Source organism: Amphibalanus amphitrite, unplaced genomic scaffold (assembly GCF_019059575.1).
Source record: "Amphibalanus amphitrite isolate SeventyFive unplaced genomic scaffold, NRLGWU_Aamphi_draft 000310F_arrow, whole genome shotgun sequence".
In the NCBI taxonomy this organism is placed as follows: Eukaryota; Metazoa; Arthropoda; class Thecostraca; order Balanomorpha; family Balanidae; genus Amphibalanus; species Amphibalanus amphitrite.
The window spans coordinates 15,535-38,781 of NW_024881805.1; the positions used below are offsets into that span (position 1 = coordinate 15,535).

The 23,247-nt window shown below is 49.7% G+C and overlaps 1 protein-coding gene and 1 long non-coding RNA gene across 4 annotated transcripts in view; one reads left to right on the forward strand and one right to left on the reverse strand.

Annotated features, from left to right (window-relative positions):
- Positions 1–23,247, forward strand: part of LOC122388132 — a 215,896-nt gene that overhangs the window by 13,151 nt on the left and 179,498 nt on the right. For 2 of the 3 annotated variants that reach the window (XM_043378929.1, XM_043378932.1), the window contains exon 2: positions 17,775–17,895. In XM_043378929.1, the coding sequence (XP_043234864.1) occupies positions 17,792–17,895 (104 nt within the window). In that variant the 5' untranslated portion in view covers positions 17,775–17,791. Of the gene's footprint in view, positions 1–17,098; positions 17,359–17,774; positions 17,896–23,247 lie in introns of those variants that run through there. The other variant, XM_043378928.1, reaches the window with a different exon arrangement.
- Positions 6,549–15,714, reverse strand: LOC122388137. Its single transcript, XR_006257740.1, has 4 exons — positions 15,500–15,714; positions 14,989–15,210; positions 8,819–8,908; positions 6,549–8,571 (listed from the first exon to the last, which is right to left on the reverse strand). It is a non-coding gene; the product is annotated as an uncharacterized LOC122388137 (long non-coding RNA).

The following is a 23,247-nucleotide window of genomic DNA, read 5'->3' on the forward strand; positions in this document are numbered from 1 at the left end:
TATACTCCTGCGTAGGAGCAACATCCGTTGACGACAGATGTAAGTAAAACTACTCTCTGAACACAAACCTTTGAGAAGCTACCATCAGTGCCGGATGACACATCGCGCACTCGCTAATGCACTCCATCTTAAATGCGGCGTCTGAGAGGCGAGAAAAACGCCCTGCGCCGCATCCGCCGCTCGTCGGGTGCGTCGTGCGCCACAACCGCCGCGGCCGCGGGGACTAAGGAGAGGAAGAGGACAACACTGAGGGGTACCCCCGCGCGTGACTCACCCACCTCCCCGTCCGCGGTCGACGATCTCGACACGATTTTATGGCCACCCTGGGAGTCGGGCCATTTTTCAGTGGCAAATTTTCTGAGGGAGCGTTCGGTATTGACGTGGGGTCGGGCCGAATTAATGACATCTGCAGATAGTGGGGGGATTAATGCTTGGCCGAGTCGGTGCATATTCTGCGCCTGAGCCGGGTAATGGTTTTGTCGCTGAGACCGGGTGATTTATTTATGCATATTTCCGGGGTTAAGTGCGTCCGCCTGGGTGTTGGAGTGGGTACGCAGAGACGTGCTCAAGAGGCGGGCGTTCTCACTCTGCGGCGTTTCCACGCTGTGACAGGCAGCTGCATTTTTGATGAATGGCGGCTAACTTGTGTCGACGGTGGTGATTGAGCCTGATATGTCGTTCAGCCCGCCGAGGCTAGGAGGCGGCACATTGGAGTTTCAAGGGAAGAACGTCTGCTCCTTATTTATCGATATCATCGATAACTCCCCTTTTGTCTGCGTCCAGTTGTAGTGGATTTCCTCTTTTCAGCTCTGTTATTGTTGCATTCTGTTCTCTCGAGATTTATGTTAATATAAATTGCGTTCCCTTTGTTTGGCTTACTATTCCGCTCGCAGTGTTGTACAGAGATGAAGCGGTTTTGGTTTTCCGTCCGTTTCTGAGAGCGCCCTCCGTGCGGGCTGTTTTTACATCGCCACCGGCCCGCTATTGTCTGGCCAGTTGTCAGTTTGATCAGCTTAATAGCCGTGTGTTTAACGCTCCCTCTCTGTCTCTGATAGCTACGTTTCCGGACCATTTCATGTAACTGAAACGGGAGGCAGCTGAAGCTATGCTGCGAGAGAAACGTCTCTAGCACGGAAATACAATGCTAGGGGTGACATCCCATTTATTCCATGTCGTTAAAGCCTAATTATTAATTGAACATGCCCATTGCCCATTGCCCGTGTTTTGTATGTGGAGTTAACCCTAGACTGGCATCAGTAGATTAGTGTGCAGTGCACTTTCGACAACAGCCAAACTCTCAAATACATGAAGTACCATGAAGTAAATCTGTTTGCATATATACGCCATGCTTAGTTATATTTCGTATTGATCGTGCAAGTGAAGCAGAAATGCTGCACAAACACAATCAACACTACCAACACCGATATGGTGATATTTTCTGTCCGACGCCCCGGTTTCCGGCTGGTTCCTCCCGGTCCGGAGATCCGGTCGACCAGGGGCGCCGAGGGGCGTCCAGGGGCGTCTAAATGGGCGCCCCGAGTATCTCCACAGCGGCGCCCGGGCGTCCCCCAGGCCAGAACGCAGCGGCGCCCCGGATCAGCGGGCCATCTTGCCCCTTTGTGATGGTAATCCATCCATCGGGGCAGTCGGGCCGGGCAGCACGCGACTCCCACTGCGAGCCCTTCTCGTCGGCGCTTAGCGCCGTTCTGCCCCCTGTTTACACGCCTAAGCAGAGCAGTTCTCCATGCAAAAAGGGCCTGTGGACGGTGTAATGGATCTGCGCTACGCACGTGTCACTCGCGCCTCTCGTTATAAATGATCGTGCCGTTATTGTTGCGATTCGGTGCGGCGCACTCGCACTAGCCCAATTTGATAAATGAAGTGTGGTCGGCGGTGGCGGACGCTGCTGCCGTCTGTGCCGGTTTTCGAGGGGACGCCGCTCCGCTCTCCCGTTCTATGCCTGTCCTATGGGGAGGGATGACGGCTCAGTCTGACTGCGTGACAGAGCTACCGGAGCTGTCCCGTGCGGGCATTGTGCCGCTGATGGGCCCCGCGACAGTCCCTCCCCGCCGACAGGACCGGCGCAGCGAGGGAGCACATTTCACTGCGACTCGTCAAGACCCGGTCCCTGTCCCTGAATATCGCCGAGGTCTCTTCCTGTCAATGAACTTGTTCGTCCACGCCGGCAAACGGTCTAATTATGCGCGGCGCTACGCTGGAGCTGCCACGTCGCGACAGTGCGTCACATACGCCGCGCTGCGCCGCGTTTGTCGCCTGCGCCATGATTGCCCCGGGCTGCAGAAGTCGGACTCTCATTACCGTCTATCTGCCGGTCCGTTAATCGCGACGCGTCTGACGTTTCACGGTACATTCTCCTCTTAGTGCGTCGGTATTTATTCCACGACCTGCCCCCGGCGGCGGCGAAGGCGGCGCAGTCGCGGCGCAGCGTTATCGTCGCCGTCGCGTCGTACCTAGTGTCTACCGCCGACGGCGATGTCACCTAGGCGCTTGGTGGCACTTTAAGTTCGCGTCCGATGAGTGAGATTGTCAATATCTGGCTCGCCCCAGGTCAATTAGCGAAATGGAGACGATATGTCTTCGTCTGGATCGTTTAGTTCCGCGTCAATTTATGAGGCAAACATTCATTTTTATCGCCTCGCGTGCGTAGTAGCGAAGAAGGACGGTTTGTGAGGAAAAGGGAAACTCTCCCAATCTGAGAATAGAGCTTCCTTGTGCCGGGGAGCCGTTACTATGACACGGGGCAGCCGGGGCAGCTGGGATGGAGGGACGAGACGCCGCGTCATACCCAGTCAGCTTTTTGTTGAAATGAGGAACTCCAGCTCGGCTGGGATTTTTTTCAGAGGTCTTTTGTTTGACTAGACGTGCCGTAAATAGGACCGTTTTCAGAGGGGGTCGGGGATCGTTATTATATACATTCAGCTCTGAAGGCTGCCATCAGATCAGACCCTCTCTGACAAACCAGGGGCGGATGAAACGGACAGTGTTTCGATCCGCTCCTGTGGGAAAAGTAAAACACAGAGAGTCCCTATACCCTCATGGCCGTGGCCTCTAATCTGGCTAATCCCAGCGGAGTTTTAGTGGCTTTGGCGTTGGGTTGAGCGGGATTGTCCGCGTGTTCGGGGGTTAAGCACGGTTTCTGTGCATTACGTGGTAGCGTTCACGTTAATAGCTCCAGCCCCCTTCCCCTATCTCCTTTCAGCCCTGCTGCATCGAGAACAAAGCCCCCTTTGGTTCCCTTTCCCTCCATGGGGACGTATCACCTGCCATGGATACTGGTTAGCGTATGTGAAAAGCGACTTTAGCCAGGCGGGATACGCACGGCTGGCTACTAATAATCCACTCTCATCCTATACGTCACTCGACTAACGAGAGACCCTCGAATTTAATGTGACTGATTTGACGTGATCTGTCAATCATCCTTCACACTTGTGTCAAAGGTAGTCACGCAAACGCGCTTTCACATGTTAGGAACCGCAGCAGGTATACACATCTGGCATGAAGTAATGGTACAAATTTTATTTTAGCAATTACCATGATCCTTTCTGCCTCACATGCGAATTTTTCTGATATTGTGTTAGATCGTCGTTTAGGAATAAACAACGGAAAATAAGTCCGTCCCCTCTCAATTTCCCACTTCATCTAATTGCATCATTGGGCAGCAGCAGCTTTCTAATCAAATCAACCAATTCTTGTTAGCACTTATCTAGTTAAGTCACTTACCATTCCTTCTGGCCGTGGTCCAGGCCCTGTCCTTCCCCCTCCCCCTCCCCCAAATGCCACGGTCTCATACCTACTTTTCACAAGCCTCCTTTGAACCACAGCCAAACAAAGCCTACTCACCGTGAGCTCACGGTTTTTATCGCTCTCCTCGCGCCGTTTTTCGGCACGCCGATCGATCATTTTCCGAGGACCTCCATCGATGACAAATGTGGCGTTCGGAGCGCAAAAACGACGCGTGGATCAGCTGACCGCCCCGGGTCGGGGTCGCATGGGCGGACCCGCTAGGAGAGGTGGGCATTTTCTGACGGGGTGGTCACGCGTCTGTGGTGTTGGGAGTGTTGATGTTGGGTTGTGAGGTCGGAGGGGGTCGGGGGAAGAGGTTAAACAGCACCTGTCTACGGTCCATATCCGAGGAGGATTGGGAAGGCTCCTCATGGTAGGTAAATGTCGTATCCTTGACACGTATTCAGGGCTTGTTTCAAACGAATTACATTGCAGCTGGCTTGGGTTTGGCTTTATGGGCATGGCTTGCTCGATCTAAACTCGCATTTCCATGAGACCTATGCTAATGTCACTCACGATTGCTTCTCTACATTCACAATGACATTTCAAATCCTGAAGGTACCCAGCTACATAAATAACATTTTGTTTAGAATATCATTTCAAATACCGTCTAGAATCTCTGAAACATCAATCTACACATCCGTTTCTTCAGAAATATTTATCCAATAGTCGGTAGGTTCTTTCCTTAGATTTCAGTCACTGGAGCATCGTTTACAATATCTTGATACCGCTTCCGGTCGGGCGGGTATGCCGACGGCGCTCTCTGCGTGTCTCATAGATCGCTCTTCGTTCTAAAGTATACGACTCGTGACTCACTAAATCAGATATGAGCCCCGCGACTGTATACGAGCCACTGATACGAGCGGACTCATCCGTCTTGGCGTCACATAGCTCCACGGAGAAATGTATCCCACATTCTTGTAGAAAATCTAGTTCAAACAGCCAAACGGAGCACTATGTAGGCGGGCGGACAGTAGAACACTGATGTATCATTTCTCCTTTTTGTTAAACCATGTCTAATTCTGAATGATATTTCATTTCTTACTAATGTGTTGCTGTATTTACACTGTTGTATCCTCCTTTCGACGGGCCGCCTCCGTCCTATGTGGTCACAGACAACGGCAGAAAGCGGTGGACTATTTCAGTCCACCATCTCTGATGACAATCATGCTCGGTCGGGCGTGGCCCACGTCCTGACAGGCCATCTGCCAGACGGTCTGTCCTGTGTCGCTGTCCACCTGAGAGAAAATAGGAGAGGCCGAGCCCGCAGAGAAGACACTACACTCCGCTTCAGTTGACGGTGAGGGAGACCTGTCGAATGAGGGCTCGCGAGCGAGCGAATGGTCAATGGAGGCGGAAGAGCGCGCTTCACCGCCGTCCAGTCGGCCGAGCAGTGAAGACTGCAGGGATTTGATCTCATTTGGTGTTCTGACAGCTGAATAAAGAATGCCAAATGGACTCAAGTCTGCGGGATTATCGGCTTGATTCTTCGTGCAAGCAGCTCTGCATGGTCTTCGCTGGCTGCTGCGCAGAGCCTAGTTTATTGCACATGCTCCGTTCTCTGTTCAGACTTCCAATAGACAGAAGTTGTTCAGAAAGAAGTAGGTATAAAACAGTTCATTGTGCGAGTCTAGATGATGACGTTATTCATTCAGTCCCGCAATTGAAATGGCAAATGTGGAACGTTGTGTTGTTTGGTCCATGTGTGGCTTACTATTCACAATCGAAAGCCAAGATCCAATGAGATCATGCATCGAAGATTGGGGATTTTTAGAAAGTTGGCGTAAGGTCTCATTGCAGTGCAGGTAGCCTGAAAGGCGGAGGGAACAGAGTATGGCGCACGTGGCGAAAGATCTCAGAGGCACACCCTCACTCCTCACATGTTGCACGTGTGAGGACGTCCATCAACTCTACATACGGGTGCATTGCAATGATCGTATGTATAGCTCAAACATGTGACCTGTGACCTGTGACCTGACCCAAACACTGGGGCACCGTGCCCCCTTTATTTGGGCATTTTAACATTAGCCCTATTGGTGTTGCATGGAAAGAATGGAAAGAACCAAAAGTCAGCAGTGCCCCCCCCCCCCCGTAATTGAAGTTGTTCCGCCGCGCCACTGGTGCAGCCGCATGCTGTGCCTTCAAATTAGGCGCTATAAAAAATAACCATCCACATCATAACGCACGTTACGTCCTCTAACACCCTTGAGCCAGTCCACCTCTCTGTACCACCCGCCACCACCCTACCTGACCTGGCCTACCTCCCTCCCTTCCCTCTCCTTTGGCCGGCAGCGGGGCCGATCCGTCAGCGCCGGTGACGGCTCCGCTCCCCGGTCATTAGTGGTGGTGGCGGCGCGTGGCCGCCCCCCTCCTCTCCCCCCCCAGTGGGTACCGAGCGCCGTGCACGGCGGCTGTGCACGGCGGCCGTGCACGGCGGCTGTGAGCGCCAGACGAGTCGTGTGGGGGGGGGGGGGGCTGCACACTGCACAGTGCCTACCCACAGCATAACTTAATGCATACATACTACTACTACTAGTACTTACACAGCACACAGGCGTGTCAGAAACGGCTGGAAGAGGCTGAGCAACAGATATGTAGGTAAATGGCGGGGATGGAATGGCTGCAGTGACAAACACATGTATTCTATATTTGTGGCGGGGACAAAAGATGGGGGGGTGATGGACATGTGATGGACAATGATGGACATTGAGATGGACATCATGTAAAAAAAATTTACAGACTGATGGCGTTTTGTTTATGTTTTATTTTCATCATATGACATACAAAAACGTGAAAGTCAAAGAATGAAAAAAGAAAAAAATCCAGATTTTTGGCGAGATCAACTCTTAGCTTATTTGAAGCTAAAATAGCGACAGTCTTTATGTTCCTAGTTACCTCATTTGTTAGATTATGCGTGTCATGTGTCCACAGTGTGGCGCCCTGCTAACGGCTTACCCCGTAATTCAATCACAAACCCTCGGAGCGAAGATAACGACATTAATAAATTCAGCTTCTTCGCGCCTGAGCCTCGTATCGGGTGTCATATTTCGTCTCCAACCCGTCCGGCGTGTTAGGCGCTGTTTGACATCACCCTTTCAATTACGTTATCACTGTCGCGCTCAGTGGCGTGGTTCCATGTCAAACTTGTCATGTCCATCAGTCCCCTGATGATGAATGAGAGCCTCGATGTCAGTTCCCCCTGAGGGAGAGAGAGAGAGGGAGAGAGAGAGAGAGAGAGAGAGAGAGAGAGAGAGAGAGAGAGAGAGAGAGAGAGAGAGAGAGAGAGAGAGAGAGAGAGAGAGAGAGAGAGAGAGAGAGAGAGAGAGAGAGAGAGAGAGATCCCCTGTCGACAGTGACACTGACGACGCCCCAGCCGCTCTACGACCAGACCAGACCACTGGTCTGGACCAGAGACTAGGCTATAGTCGGGACCAGACCAGCCCACTGCAGGTCTGGACCTCTGCTGTGGGCCGCGGGTTTCCGTTATACGCAATGCCGCCGGGTCGTGCCGGGCAGGCAGCGTCAGATGCCTGATGATTAGGCAGTTGGTCTAATTGGGCCTGATTGGCTACTGCGCTGATGAGGGTGGCTCCCGATTAGTTTACCAGGTTTGGATACGCGGGAGTCTTTGAGTCGGTATCTTCAGAAGCTGTGTATAGCTAACAGATTAGGAATGGAGTGGCGCTGGAATGAAACGCAGCCTGGTTGTCCGTCTTTACAAGATTTGAGCAGCAATGGAAAAAATGAACTGCTGAAAATATGGTGGCGACGTTCAGTTACCTCAGACAGGAAAAAATATACCGAATACATTTTATATCACACAAATAGCTTCTACCCATATGGATTGAAGCATTTTTGTTGATTCGTTTAGTTAACGGTTAACTTAACCTCAACTACTTGTGGTTAAACGTTAACTATTCTGATTCTTCTACACCGTTTAAACGTCATAAAGTAAAGCCGAAATGCTACCGATTTTGGTCTCTCAGCAAAGACTAGTCCTGAATCACCCCTCTGAACGGTCTGCAACCCCTCTCCCTCCCCCTCCTAATCGCTCTGCCACACCTTCCCGTGGAGAGCAGACAGACAGTGGTGGCCCTCGCTAGTGTGCCGCTCAATGCCACTAATCACCATAATGAGCGCACACCTGACCGGTTTTGATCGATCAGCTGACAAAGTTACCCACCAAATGACGTCAATATCTGTCTTATACCGGCGGTGAAGCCCTGTTGCCGCTGCTGTCACTTCAGCCTCTCAGACTGATCTTGTCTCTCTTGGCTGCTGAGCAGTGAACACTGAACAGCGGCTGATAAAAACCGACCAGACGCAGTGTAAGGCCGCGAGACTAGTTTGCTGCACTCTCCCTCGGGTCTGGTTACTACGGTGACACTGTGTTTGGTCATGACTCATGGTCACATGTCACCAGGGAATGAGCCACGGTCATCAGTTCTAGGTGAAGATGTCCTGCTGTGTCTCCTATAAATCTTTTCTAATGCGTTGGTTAGGTAGACGTCTATCCCTGGCAGCGAGTGCTTTGATAACATTGTCCAGCGTGATGCAGTGGACAGTAGAGTTGATTGGCTTTCGGCACATTGGACACTTGTTGTTTCCGCTGCGTGATCTTCCTACGCAGTCGGCGCAGAAGGTGTGCCCACAGCCGAGGGTCGTGGCTTTGTTGAGTAGTTCTAGGCAGACGGGACAGTTCAGCTCGCTTTGCAGAGCATCAGACGAGCGAGCGTGCGGGGCTGACTCTGTTCCGGGTGAAGGCGCCTGGAAAACATGGACGTTATTTATACATTGAAAACGAGCATTCAAATGAAAACCAGCGGAAACTTAATTACCGTAAACCGTTACACCTTGTCGTTAGCATTATTATCCTTTTCGGATATTAATCTATTTCCTAGCATATTTGAAATTACAAATTGCAATGTATTCCCATTACCCAGTTTGTATATTACAATCTGAATCATTTTCGTCGGACTCGTCGACAGTCACCATTTATCCACTTTCCACTTACATTCACATCCAGCTGAGACATGGCCATAACAGTGGCTAGCAGGCAGTCCTCATCCTGGTTGGTCGTTGTTTCCACCCCTGAAGAAGTTGCCTGCAAAAATGTAGTTAGGTGGTTAATGAAAGACCAATTTAGGTTCGGGGTAAGACGGACCACTGTGTTCTATCTTACCCTGTGGTGATCCATTTTCCCCGCAGATGAAAAAAATCGCTAAAACATTGCCCTAAGTTAACCCGCGCCCCACTGAGGTCTGCGTATAACACGCCCTAATGGGGGGGGGGGGGCTCTTCATAGCCCCCCCCTCCTAACTCCGAAAACTACTGGGCCGATCGTCAAAATTCAATCGGCGTCTGATAGCACCGGACAAACTGTTAAGGGAAACCTAATTTCATTCACCTCGAGGTCACCGATGACGTCACAGTTCAGGTCAAAATAAAAATTATTAGCATTTTGGCTTGTTCACATTTTGGGCTCTGGCCGCCGTCTTACGAGTCAGATCAGGCTCATTTTTTTTGTTTACACACTCGTGAACAGATGCTCTAGATGCCCTGAGGGTACCAAACTTGTACTTTGATTTTCAGATCAGGGTCAGGTCATCACAGGTCACGGAAATATTATATCATGCGTCGGTCACGTGACACATGTTTTATGGTCTATTTGGGCCATGGATTTCGAATTTGATGTCGTCTGTGTCATTCGAGGTCATTTTGAGTCGTTTTAGCTTAGGTCAAGTCACTTTCAGGTCAAAAAAGTCAAATTTTGAAGTTAAAATTTCTCAACAAAAAAGGTGTCTAATCAATTGATGCAGTTTGAGCTCAGAAACACGATGGCGCTATTTATGTTGGTGTACGATGCATCAAATACGTACTAACAATTTGATTTGAAAAATTAATAATTGTGATTTTTTGCAATAATGCGTATAACTTGGCCATTTCTGAAGATATTTAGCTTAAACTTGCCAGGGTTCGTCATAAGCATGCGTTCTATCACAAAATATTTCGTTTTTTTTCGAAAAGTCAAAAACTTTTTGAAAAATATAAAATATAAATTGTGAATTTTATTATATAAAATTTTCGATATTTTTTAAAATTTTGAAAATCCGAGATAGCAGTTTGATAGCGCAGTCTATTCTGAGTCCTTTCATGCAAAACATGGATATAGCTTAACCCTCGCCGGCACAGGGGGGTTGATGCAACCCCTAAGGTTTTTCGCGAATAACTCGCGTAAAAAGCGGCCGATTGCAATAAAACTTTCAGTACCCTCGCATTGATCAATTTTACACCTACCCTGAAAATTTTATGACCCTGACCCAAATGACCTTTGACCTGTGGCCTCTTTTCCGAGACCATGTTTGGCCGGAATCGCGATTCGGCGTATGTCGGCTTGCATTAGCCGCGCGTTTGCAAGCTTTTCGTGGTTTTAAAACGCTCAAACATGTGATTTGATGTTGCTCCCATGCATTAGGGTGGGTGATATCTCGCAGATATCTCAAACGTTTTTGGCACACCTGTTCGTGCATCTTTTCCGCACATGTTGTGAAAATTTGAGACCCAGGTCACCTTAGGTCAGGTCACCAGGTCACACCAAGTGACCTCACCTCAGAAAAAAATAAGAATGCTCGTCATAGCTACACCGATTGATCGATTGCCTTGAAACTTTCAGCGATTGATAAGAGCAACATTGTCTATAAAATGTATATCTCGGAAGGTTGATATCAGTGACCTAAGGTCAGGTCAATTTTGCGGCCTCTCCATTATAAGTCAATGGGAGAAAATTGAAAAGCGTCTGTTTTGCACGAACGCTATTCTAGACACTCTCAAACATCGAGATGTAGGTAAAATTGACACACTGAACCGGAAAATGGCAACTGTGACCCCTCATTATGTCCCCGAGGTCATCTCTGGTCACGAACAGAATCTAACAGTTTTTCGCTAATAACTTCTGATAGAGTCGTGCTAGAGCGCTGAAAACGCCTTAGATGTGTTCGGCTCGACGTTGCAGATCGATCGATATGCAAGATGACCTTTTCCGGTCAGGTCATGACCTTGACCTGAGGTCAAATTTTCAACCTTTCAAGGTCAACTTACAGTTCATTCGACGCGTCTCGACGAGAGGAACACGATGCTGGCAAAAGTAATGTCATGGCTCTTTTGCATCAAAAGTTATTGCCGAAAAGCCGATTTTCGTAAAAACTGCTATTTTTGGAGTTTTTGCCCTCTGGAGGCTAAACCGTTGACCTGAGGTCAAATCTGAGAACATTATTCAGAAAGGTCTGTACAAGGGCTATCGAATGCGCTTTTCTGCGGCGCTGTAGCTCTATCGGTTCCCGAGATAGTCGTGGGCAGTTTCCAAAATGTTGAAATAGTCAGCATTTTACCTTTGGTGACCTCTGGTGACCTGACCTTTGACCTGATCCAAAAAATGACCAAATGTTTTCGTGCTAATTTTGGACGTTCTTTCGATTGCCGCTTACCGCGTGTCGCTACGTGGCCCAGGAGCCGAGTTAGAAGGGGGGAGGGGTGTTCAGACACCCCCCCCGGCCCGGCGCGGAATCTCAGAGCACCGGCCCGGCGCGGGTTAACCCTCGCCCATGTAGGGGGGGGGGTTGGTGCAACCCCCCCTGAGGTTTTCTTAGCTACACGCCGAACCTTTTCAGATAGCCTGCTCAAATTTTCAGTACCCTTTGGGGCATCCTTTGCGCAACTTTTGGTATTTTATTTTTGTCAAGGTCATGTCAGGTCACGGAGTTATGACGTCATAAAGGGAACAACCTCCGGCCAGATTTACACTAAATTGGAGATTGCTTCACATTGGTATAAATGCCGACTGACCTGACACACTGATGGATTGTTTTAGAATCACAACTGGCTGATTTGACATTGGCACAATGTCCGTTGACATTTTGAAGGTTACTAAAGGTCAAGGTAAGGTCAGTGACCTCGGTTGACCTGTAATGACTTCTTGCACTTGTATGCCTTTTTGGGGTATTTTGATGCCCTGAATTCGAATTTGCTATCTATTTCAGGCATCGTCGGTTGTTTCTTGTAGTTCCTTTTGGGTCAGGGTCAGGTCAGTGACGTCACACGCCTGACGTGACCCAATGCACAAATGACCTTGCAGACTTCCGATGCTCCCAACGCATCATTTTTAAAGATATGACATCGAAATACACACCAAACGATAAGAATTGATCAAGGATCACGATAGTGAAGGTTTCAAGTCGATATCTCTTACCGTTTCGCCGCAATCGGCGCGGAAATCTGAAAAAGTTAGATTTTTCCGAAAATTTGACCTTTGACCGGTCATAAGTAGGTCAAATATTGACCTAGGACCAAAAAATATACCACCAATCGCGAGATCTCGTTGAGAGCAATCCGTTGGTTTTTTCCGCTAAGCTGTACGACACTCCGTTTTCAAACGCCAGGGGGGGGTCGCACCAACCTCCCCCCCCCTGCATGGGCGAAGGTGGCAAAACACCGTTTACGGGCGAGGGTTAATAGTTGAAACACTATTCTTTAGAATGGTGTTTTCTATTGAAAAACAAATCTGAGTTCCCTGACAATTTGGCAAAAGCTGTAAAGGCTTATTTTCTTACTTTACCACTCTGGTAACTTCTACTTACCAGTATAACGCCTTTTGGGGCGACTAACGGAGCGAGCGAGAGGGTGGGCCTTGTACGTGCGAAATTGCGAGGGGGTACCTCCAACTGACTTGTGCACGGCACCCTACTAACTGGTCTCTAGCGATGTGCCAAATTTGGGCACAATCGGCCCAGCCGTTCTCGAGATCTGGAAGCGGCACCCTGCACGTGCGCACGTGCAAAATGGGTCCCAACTGACTTGTGCACGGCACCCTACTAACCGGTCCCTAACCGTGTACCAAATTTGAGCGCAATCGGTCCAGCCGTTCTCGAGATCTGGAAACGACCCCTGCACGTGCGCACGTGCAGCAGCACCCCAACTCTGGCACATGTATATGCAGTGCCTAGTGGGTGCCTACCTACATGCCAACTTTCAGCGCAATCGGCCAAGTAGTTACCGAGATATTGCAACAATTACAAAAGTGACACCTCTTCGTTTTGCACGTGGCACGTGCATAAGGGGTCACCCACATGCATCGGGAATAGTCCAATACTTGGTAGAAGGAATGAAGCTACCCTACAAAAATTACCGCGTGTAAATCGGTCAAGTGGTTGCTGAGATATAAGCCTCGCAAAAGCGTGACCACGGCCGGCCGGCCGGCCGGCCGCTCATACTCAGAAATTTCCGTTAATCTAAGGAAAGACTCCGCTCGCTTCGCTCGCTCCGTAACACCAGTATAACGCCTTTTGGGGCGACTAACGGAGCGAGCGAGAGGGTGGGCCTTGCACGTGCGAAATTGCGAGGGGGTACCTCCAACTGACTTGTGCACGGCACCCTACTAACTGGTCTCTAGCGATGTGCCAAATTTGGGCACAATCGGCCCAGCCGTTCTCGAGATCTGGAAGCGGCACCCTGCACGTGCGCACGTGCAAAATGGGTCCCAACTGACTTGTGCACGGCACCCTACTAACCGGTCCCTAACCGTGTACCAAATTTGAGCGCAATCGGTCCAGCCGTTCTCGAGATCTGGAAACGACCCCTGCACGTGCGCACGTGCAGCAGCACCCCAACTCTGGCACATGTATATGCAGTGCCTAGTGGGTGCCTACCTACATGCCAACTTTCAGCGCAATCGGCTAAGTAGTTACCGAGATATTGCAACAATTACAAAAGTGACACCTCTTCGTTTTGCACGTGGCATGTGCATAAGGGGTCACCCACATGCATCGGGAATAGTCCAATACTTGGTAGAAGGAATGAAGCTACCCTACAAAAATTACCGCGTGTTAATCGGTCAAGTGGTTGCTGAGATATAAGCCTCGCAAAAGCGTGACCACGGCCGGCCGGCCGGCCGGCCGGCCGCTCATACTCAGAAATTTCCGTTAATCTAAGGAAAGACTACGCTCGCTTCGCTCGCTCCGTAAACAGTACAGAGGAGAGGAGTAAAAAACTTGAATGGATAGCAGGTACTGCTGGGTAGTCCGTCTTAACTCCCGTTTTTTATCGTCGGTGATTTTGACTTGTCCTGCTTCAAGAGGAACCACCGCCTAGATTTCCTTAACCCTCGCATGTGTGCGGCGTTTGCCAGCTTCTAATGTGTAGGGGGGGGGGGGTCGGTTGGACCCCCCCCCTTGCCGTTTGGCCCCTGATCAAGCTAGAGCTTCGCGAAAAAAACGAGCGTGTTGCCCGTGACGAGAGGAAGCCGATGATACCCAATTTTAAGGTCCTAGGTCATTGGTTGACCTTCCAGGTCAGGTCAATGACCCAAAGTCGGGAAAATCGGGACCTGTTAGAAAGTCGTAAAGTGTGGCTGCTAAGGGGTTTTTCGGGGTGCTGATCACGAATATCGTGTTAGTTTTGATCACAGATGATGTCTTGAAGCATTTAGACCAGGTCGGGTCAGGTCAGGTCAGGTCAACCAGTAGGCGTCGTGACGGGTATTCGTAGTACGTGTCAACCGCCTCTGACAGCTTCGTAACATGTTACGAAGTCACCAAAACTACTTCGTAAATGTTCAAATGGTTGCTAAATTCGAATTCAGCTAAAAAAACTAGCCTAGAAACATGTAAAACTCGAAAAAATGAACCGAGGTCACCCGAGGTCACCAAAGGTCAATGACCTGACCTGACCTTCAGGTGACCTTGACACACACGGGAGTAACATCAAATCACATGTTTGAACGTTTGAAACCACGAAAAGCTTGCAAACACGCGGCTAGTGCGAGCCGACATACGCGAAATCGCGATTCCGGCCAAACATGGTCTCGGAAAAGAGGTCACAGGTCAAAGGTCATTTGGGTCAGGGTCATGAAATTTTCAGGGTAGGTGTAAAATTGATCAATGCGAGGGTACTGAAAGTTTCGTCGCAATCGGCCGCTTTTTACGCGAGTTATTCGCGAAAAACCATGGGGGGTCCATCCGACCCCCCCCCCCCCCTACACATGCGAGGGTTAAGTTAAAATCCAGCCTTGGCACATGTCAAAAGAGAAAGGAATATACACTCAGAAGACTAAAAATAATATGAGGTTCGAGAGCAGTGTAGCAAGATATACTTCAAACCTTAGTTGGTCCGTCCTACCCCACCTTTCCCTACCTCTGTTCTTGACGTGGGCTGCTCCTCCGGTTGGAACGTAGCGACGGCTTCATTGGATTGCTCTTCCTCCTCCGTTAGGGAGGCGGCGACAGCTTCATTCAGCTGCGCTTCCTCCTCAGAGGCGGACAGTGCGATAGCTAGGGTCAGTTGCTCTTCCTCTGAGAGGGACTGGGCGATGGCTAGATTCAGCTGCTCTTCATCTTCCGAACCCGCCTCGCAGGCCTGTGTGAGTGTAAGGTGTTCAGTGATACAGTTTTCAGGTACTCGACGGCCAAATCACTACATGGGCATTCGTATCAGAAGTCTCAGATCCTTGGCGGACCGAATCGGATCTGTTACAGCGCCATGCAGTTGAGTGACAGAGTCCCTCACTTTATCTTTACTGCATCATAAACGTTAGGCATTTAACATGCATGCGACAAAAGTATACCGTCGGCCGATGATTCTTCCTCACCTTTAAGCATGCCTACTCTAGCCAATCGATGAGCAAATACCGGTACTCAGTACTCACCATTTGCCGCCGTTGCTAGTGGCGGTCGAGTAACCAGCCAAGAACAAGTCCGCTGTAGTTGCCGGCCGTATTGCGAGACACAACACATCACGGTACTGACATATTGATTTCAGATATCTTCTACACCATGTACGGCAATATATGTGCGTCTCGATGAGATCGTTTGACGATTCACAGCTCACAGGCGTCGCCGTGTCTGTATGACAGATCAACTCAGCGCTTTGTGTGTGTGTTAGAATGCGCCGTATCGTTATCATATCTAGCATACGTAATACGGACATGCCCTCTGCAGTGCACTGTTGAAGCGATCGAGGCTTGACGAAGCCGATAATGTTATCGATTGAGGTAGAGCGGCTGAACCGATACGGACTGGCTACGGGATGTCCCGCAGGTTCGACCCCCCTTCCCCCGCCGTCCGCGTCACATGGAGTCACACCCTTCCCATCCCCTGTGCTTTTTTATTCGTCCTGTAACGGTGACGTATAGTATAGGTTAGGGACCTTGTGCTTACATGATATGCATGCCCCGTCCGTCGGCTGCGCCGAGTAGGGGCTCTGCACGCTGTTATCCATTTGCTGAAGGAAGTCAAGATAGGCCCAGTATTTGTTAGGCACTTTAAACCGCTCCAACTATTCTTCCTTGTTAGATTGATTGATATACATGAAGTTACGTGGAGGCGTGCTAAATAAGTATTGGAGGTGGGTTTTAGACATTGGGTGAGACCGTGAGCTATGAGGGACCACTGAGGTCCGACCTGCAGGTGGTATGAGACCGACTCTGTTGTCAGCGCACAGTTTTTGTGCAGTGATTTACAACACAGTCAGATCTGACGCTTAAAAAGTGGTCAGCAAACGTCACAACGTTACGTCTGTGAAACGCTAGCGCGGCTGTTTACTGCTTGCTCAAGGCTGAAGCAACATGAGGAATGAGGCAGTCAGGTATCTAAATTGATCTAGACAAGCGTCCTCTTGGTATACATTTGTATGAACCTCTTTGTGGTGAAGGTTAGATATGCTGTATTGAATTGTAGAACAATATGCTGCTACCTTTCCCTGCGTTACCTTTACATAATATCGAGATCTGGCCTCAACATGCTATATTTTAATTGAACACCTGTTGGCTGTGATAATAAATTTTGAAAACGACGCAGTGAAGCTGTTTGATCCGATGGGTAATTTTACTTTCCTCACGGTTCAATTGCTGTTCCAACCCTGGCCCCTTACATCTCTTCCGTCTGTCTTCAAGCCTCGTCTAAGCGCCTATACCCATCCTCGCCGTACGGAAGAGAGGGAGGGGAGGGTGTTCTGGACCGACCATCTCCTTTTTACTGCCGCTCCTGCACCAGACCCCGTCATATCTGTCAGCAGTATCACATGTCCCCTCGTAAATTAGCGGCCGCGTCTCCCGGTTCCACATTCCGTCGCAGCCGGGCGGGCGTGCCAGACGCGTCTGGTCGTGCTCTCTTCTCTCGTTCAGCACCCCGTCCAGCGTACCCGTGCGTAGAGAAACCTTCAGCTCTAGTCGGGCCAGCCGGGCGTGTAATTCTGCAGATCTAATGAGCGGAAAGCAGAAGAATCAGCTGACGCAGCGGATCATTTGTTTTGCACGTGCCACGTGCCACCCGCCCGTTCCCAGTCCACTAAAGTGGCGGGGTGTGACGTGTGTCGCTCAATAACGTGGCAGTTCTGTTGCGCTGGCATAACCATCAGTCACATCACCGTTTTATTAATTAAATTAGCGCTGTAATGAAGTGATTGAGCGACGCTCGTGACCTCGTGACAGCGTCGTGCTTTGGAAATCACTCGAGCGTTCGAAATGGGCGCAGCACTTCCGGAATACAAATTGGCTAACTTCAGCAGGTAAGGAGTTAAGGAAAGTGCTCTTGAGAATGCCTCGTCTCGTCGATACAAGAGATGATTCATGCTGGCAAACTCGATTCATTCTGGCAACATTAATGCCCAAGTGTGGTACACGACCGTCGAATGTGACGTGTGTTCACTGTATGTAGTGCTCCTGCTATCACCGTATCACGCCGTATCTATACCGCCCACGACCCAGTCAGCTGTGTGCATGATTCACTCATGTTTTGCCTGATAGGATGTCAACCAGGCTATGTCAGCTGATGTCCCTATATTCCGTCGGTACCCATCTCGGCACATGTAATATTAATCATGTCACCGCTGACTGCCCCCCCCCTGCCCCCCATTGAAGGCTCAGTCGTGATTGATATCACACTGCACGTGCTGACCTCTGACCCTTCTCCCTCTCGTTCCAGCCGCCGCCGCCTCGACCATGAGTCGTCGCAAGGAGCGCCTGAAGGGTCTCCATCCGACCCGAGTGGCGTCCCCCTTTCCTCTGCTGCCGGTGCGACGGGAAACGCCTGGAGGCAGCGCTCAGTGAGTACCGAGTAGCCAGGCTAGTCTGGGAAGTTGGAGGGTCTGTTCTGAGAGGGGGGGGGGGGGGTCTGCGCCCTCCAGTGTCCTGCTGGCTGCTACTGGGAGCGGGAAAACATTTCGATGAATGTGTAAAATGGAGTGTCACGACATTACCATGGATAACTTCAGAGATGTAGCCAGCTGTGGGATAACGGAAGCTTTTTTTAGTACCACGATCGGCATCTTGAAAGCGTCGACTCTCAGCTGAGTTTTGGTGTTTGCGACTGGAAGTTCGAGTTCCTCAGATGCCAGATGGCTGATATTTTCGCATTTTTGTTATATAACCAACTCAGAGAGCTGTGCGGTGATCTGGCGATCATTAGAGACTAGTCGGCATCGTCTAAAGACGACCGCGCCGGAACCGGAAATGAGTGACTGGCATCAACAAACGCGTGCCTCTTCTGGCATTCAGTGGTGCTCCCTTGGTTCGTGGTGATTCTGGCTACCTACTGGAGGGTAATAGAAGCTTTAGTACTCACAGTTTACGTCAGGCGGCGCTGAGAGCGCTGCTTCGTCGCATAACCAATGATCGCTGGCTTCACGCCCGGCGCACCACCAAGTTTGGGAACACGAGGACATCATTGGGGCATACGTGTCAACGAAAGTCCCTAACCGGGTGTCAAACAATTATTGTATAAGTTGATGACTAGTTCATTATGACTTTTTGTTTATCTTTTACCTTCCGCCTGTCCACAGGCGCGGGAAGGGGGGGGGGGCAGTGGGGGCAGCTTGCTCCCCAACTCTGGGGCCGTGGGAGCGGTGCCCCACAGCTTTGAGACGGAACACCGCACTTTTTTGCAAATGTTTTCTTTTGTTATTGAAAAGGCTAAGGGATGAAAGATAAGTGGCTTAAAACCAGTGAGAAAACTAGATTTAGGGGTATATATATCCTGGGTTGATCTCTATTATAGTGTGCCCCCCCCCCCCCCAGTCTGAAAGTAGTTCCGCGCCACTGCGCCTGCCTGATTTATCGCTCTTTTAGCGATGCATTAGGTGTTCATTGTTCACCAAAGAAGTTCTCTTGAAATCATTTGCTTGAAAAGTAAACTGCAAGTTTTATAAGCTATCAATTACAACGTTTTAGTGGAATTATTTTTCTGTTTACCAGGATGCTCGCTAAACATATTATAAAAAAAAAACTTTTAGGTGTACAATCTTCAGTGTGTTTGAGAAGTCCATGCTTAGCTTGAACTTAAGACATTTAGATCGGAGGGGTAGCAGGCAGCAGGTAGTGAAAAGGAATTTTTAAAGGGACTATCCCACCTTCTAAAATGTTGTTAAAACCAGTTAAATTGTGCCCGACTTTATAGATTGGATGACCAGGAACACGGTTCTGGCATTTATTTTTCATTAAACATCTTAGGCTTCCCATATTCCAAACACAAACTTTCAAATGTGTGACGTCACAGCCCAAAATTACCTCCTTCCCCAGGCCACATTACTGTCATAAAGCTGATTCTTTTTACTCTGGAGGCACCACAACAAAGTTCAGACCAAGTTTTAAGCGATTTTTCAACGAACAAACCCATTTAAATCAGAATGACTAAACGAGGTGACGTCACACTAACGGTCGCTCCATGTTGAAGATAGGGCCTTGTACAAGGCCCATTTTCAAATGAAGGGAACGAATTTCTTCAACACCAAGAGGCCGCGGGGGTTGCAACCTAGATAGATAGTGGTTTCTGAACCTCGCCGCAAACTTGGCTATCTCAACTCAAACCCCATGTTAAAGGTGGGATAGTCCCTTTAACTAACTACTTTAACTTACTACTAACTAGTTCCCAACTGAATCCCGTAACAACTTTAATAATCGAGAAAATGCCACTTACCTTCGCTGCTGTCAGGGATGCTCACGATGGTGTGTTTGCTGGAGAATCATTGTGACTGAAAAGTGCGCCAATATTTCACCATCAGATAGGATTGGCATGCACATTTATACGTGACCCAGCCCATGGGAGCCGAGTTTCTCTGTAGCATTTCACGTGACGGTGAGGAATGCGCGGCAAATGAAGGACATTTTTCATATAGGATTTGCGTGGCTGTATCCAGGGGGTTTGCAACAGATGTTTGCATACAAAATAAAATTGAAATGTGCCGCACATATTGTCATATACATAACCAGATATGCACACGACAATCCATGTTGCAAGTGAAACAAATGGCGAAAATTGTCTGCTCTGTCGTGCAAGCTTAGAAGGAAATAACAGGTGGTAGTGAAACATTATATGCACATACAAAGCGCCATGTGCATGATGCTTTTCGAATGTTACGCCCGTGTTAGCAGCAAGACAAATGACAGAATTTATTCTGTCTGTCATACAAGGTCGGGAACAAATAAGCCCACTGGCAACCGTTCACACTTCTGTCTAACATTGGTTCCATATTCACCTGTATAAATTAAATTCGATGGACCCAACTTCCGCCCAAGTGGCTGATGCAACCGTGTCTAGGTCATTCTGTGGTATCAGTTCGGCCACTGCTAAATACAGGGTGGGGCAGCATAATCGGGAATAAATATCAAACGGGATTATTTGGTCATGAATCTAAAAATATAGCTCCAAGCACTATTTTAGCAACATCCTATCAATCGGTCACCTTTTACCTATCCCTCATCCTATTTGACCGCCCTCGGCGTCGATGACCTTCTCAAGGCGGGTCCAAAAGCACGCGCATGCACGTGCAACCTCCTGCTTGTCCATGATCGCCCATCAGCTTCGTACCTTGCACTGAAGACTGTTTTTACTAATGATAAGTTGTTCATTAAACTTCTACCAAAAAACGCTCCATGTAAATAATTTGGTCGGATTTAAATCGGCGGAGTTGAAGGACCAGAAGTTTTTGGTTCATCTCAGGTGGAGGTGCCCTACACAATAACATGTCGTCCTCACTGCAGTACCAGCACGGACAGAGTCCTCGTAAGACGTGATTTGGACCGTCAGTGATCCTCTCTTCCGACGGCTCCACGTGAGTCTGCCAGAGTGCGGTTGTATTTACCAGAGGTGCTCATTTTATCCGGGCTCGATGAAGTAGGGTGCACCACGTGCACCTCCCTTGAAGACCACCCATAGGTCCATCACCCCAACAGGATGTTTACTTTGCATGACCGCTGGAATATTCTCGATACAATCCCCTATATGGCATGCCATTCTTTTTTATCGTATTCCAGTCGGTGATAAGATTTTTTGTCGCTGAAGTTTTGAACATTGTTTCTTTTTAATATGCTCAAGTGCTTCTTCCTTATATTCAAGTGAGTCATCTTGTATGTCCTCTGCTATGAGTTATTTTACGACGATTACGTTAACCTGTTGTCCTAAGTATCCCCACACAATCCTTATCGTCCGTGATAACACGTTGACCTGCCCAGCAACCTTTACGTGGAATTGCAGGGTTTTAAACAAAATGTTCTTGTTTTACTTGTTTAACATTAGTGTCTATGGGCGCGCGCAAAGCACTTGGAGCACCGTCGAACTATTTTGCTGCTCTTTTCCAGGAAGTTGCATGCTCATGGATGTAGTCATGTCAGATGATGCACAACTTTTGGGCGTTTCATTGCCATAATATAATTTATAAAAATAATGCCATGCCTACTCATGATCAGAGCCCAAAAAGCATTCCCGATTATGCTGCCCCACCCTGTACAGTGTACAGGCCGTTGCTGACGAGCAGCGCATGACTAATCACGCGGCCAGAGTTTGCTACGGCCGCAGCTCTCAATCGGTGTCACTCATTCATGCATTGAATTAATGACGACGAAGCCTCAGGGATCGCCATTTGTAGCGTACATTGCGGCTCGTCGAGTGACATCTTGCACCACTCTCCGTCAGAATACAAATAAAGTACTTTATGCTGGAGATCACACTCGTCAGATCAACGGGACGCGGGTACTTATCACATGGATGATCAACCAAAGCTGTGTGGCGCTCAGATCTTGTTATCAATGTTCCTGGCTCAATCTGGCTATCACCAGAAGATGCGGTGTGGGCCCCACTATGGTGTTGCCCAGAGCCTTCTCCCAGCCGGAGCTTTCTCAGCCAATATCGAACGATTTACTACTCGCACCCTCCACTGTGCGGCGGCTGGCTGCGGTCGTCTGGACGGCTATCTCGACCGTCATGCCGTCTCGTCAATACGGGGACAATGTGGGCCGGCCACCGCCAGGCTGGCCCGCTGCAATTGCGTCTCAGATGGCCGGCGAGCAATATAGCACAGCGTCGCCGCCCCGCCGCTGTAGGCTAGATGTTGCCGCCCATAACATCAAAGAGGCCCTGCAGTGAAACGGAATTAGCCTCTCGTTTCGGAACATCACTGAAACTGCTCAGAATTTGAGGACTGGGCACTGACGAAGTTCCGAGGATATTTGCTGTGATTTTGGTGATGGAGTTGTTAAACGCTTTTGTAGTTTGGAGGCTCATGACCGCACAGTCTGTGAGTAAACCAGCAGGTGCAGTTAGGCGCACATGTGTAGCTGCATATTCTATGTCACAGCCAAGGCAGTGGTGGCAATGGTATCAAATCCAGCCTGAGTTCAAACTTTATAAGGTCGACTCAGAAACACACCCAGAGGTAGCTTGGAGACAGAGCCGGCTCCGTCTGCCCCGGAGACGCACTCGGCGATGATTACACCCGTGTGAGCGCGCTGGGACGGCCTCGGGAGTCGTCTCCATCGCGCCGGCCGACGGCCGACGGCTCTCGGCACCGCCCGGCCGCCGCTGTGGGGTCCCCCAGGGACCGGTGTCCGCACCGCTCCCAGTCGTCGACGGCCGCTCCGGAACGAGCGTCGAGCTCGACACAAAGCCCTCGTCGCTGGATGGCGCCGCGCGATGGCCGCCGGTGACCGTCCCGGCTGAGATATGGTGTCTTCCTGGTGGGATCCACTCGCGGTAGTGTCTGTAGTAGCTGTGTGGGTAGAACGGTACCACGGGGGTTTGTTCTGAGATTTCTCGCGAACTTCCTGTGTGACAGTGTCTGTAGCGTGACGCAAGGATGAATGTGAGCCGTATAAGTGTGAGTCAGCTTCAGCGTCGAGCTGTGAACCGGTGACCCAGCGTTGGTCATAGCCGCCGGCATCTGATGCCGGCAGGGCCGAGTTACACCCTGCAAGTAGCTGGGCCGGGCATGACGTATGGGAGCATGATTGGCTGGTTATGATGTGAGATATATGACGTATGACAGCGCGATTGGTTGGTGATGATGTGAGATGTGTGTCTGCGAGCTGTGGATGTGCCAGGAGGGGGATTGTGAGTTTAGTTGGCTGGAAGGTGTAGAGGAGAGCAGAATAGATCTTCTTCTTGTGCTGGACGGTGACTTTTAAGT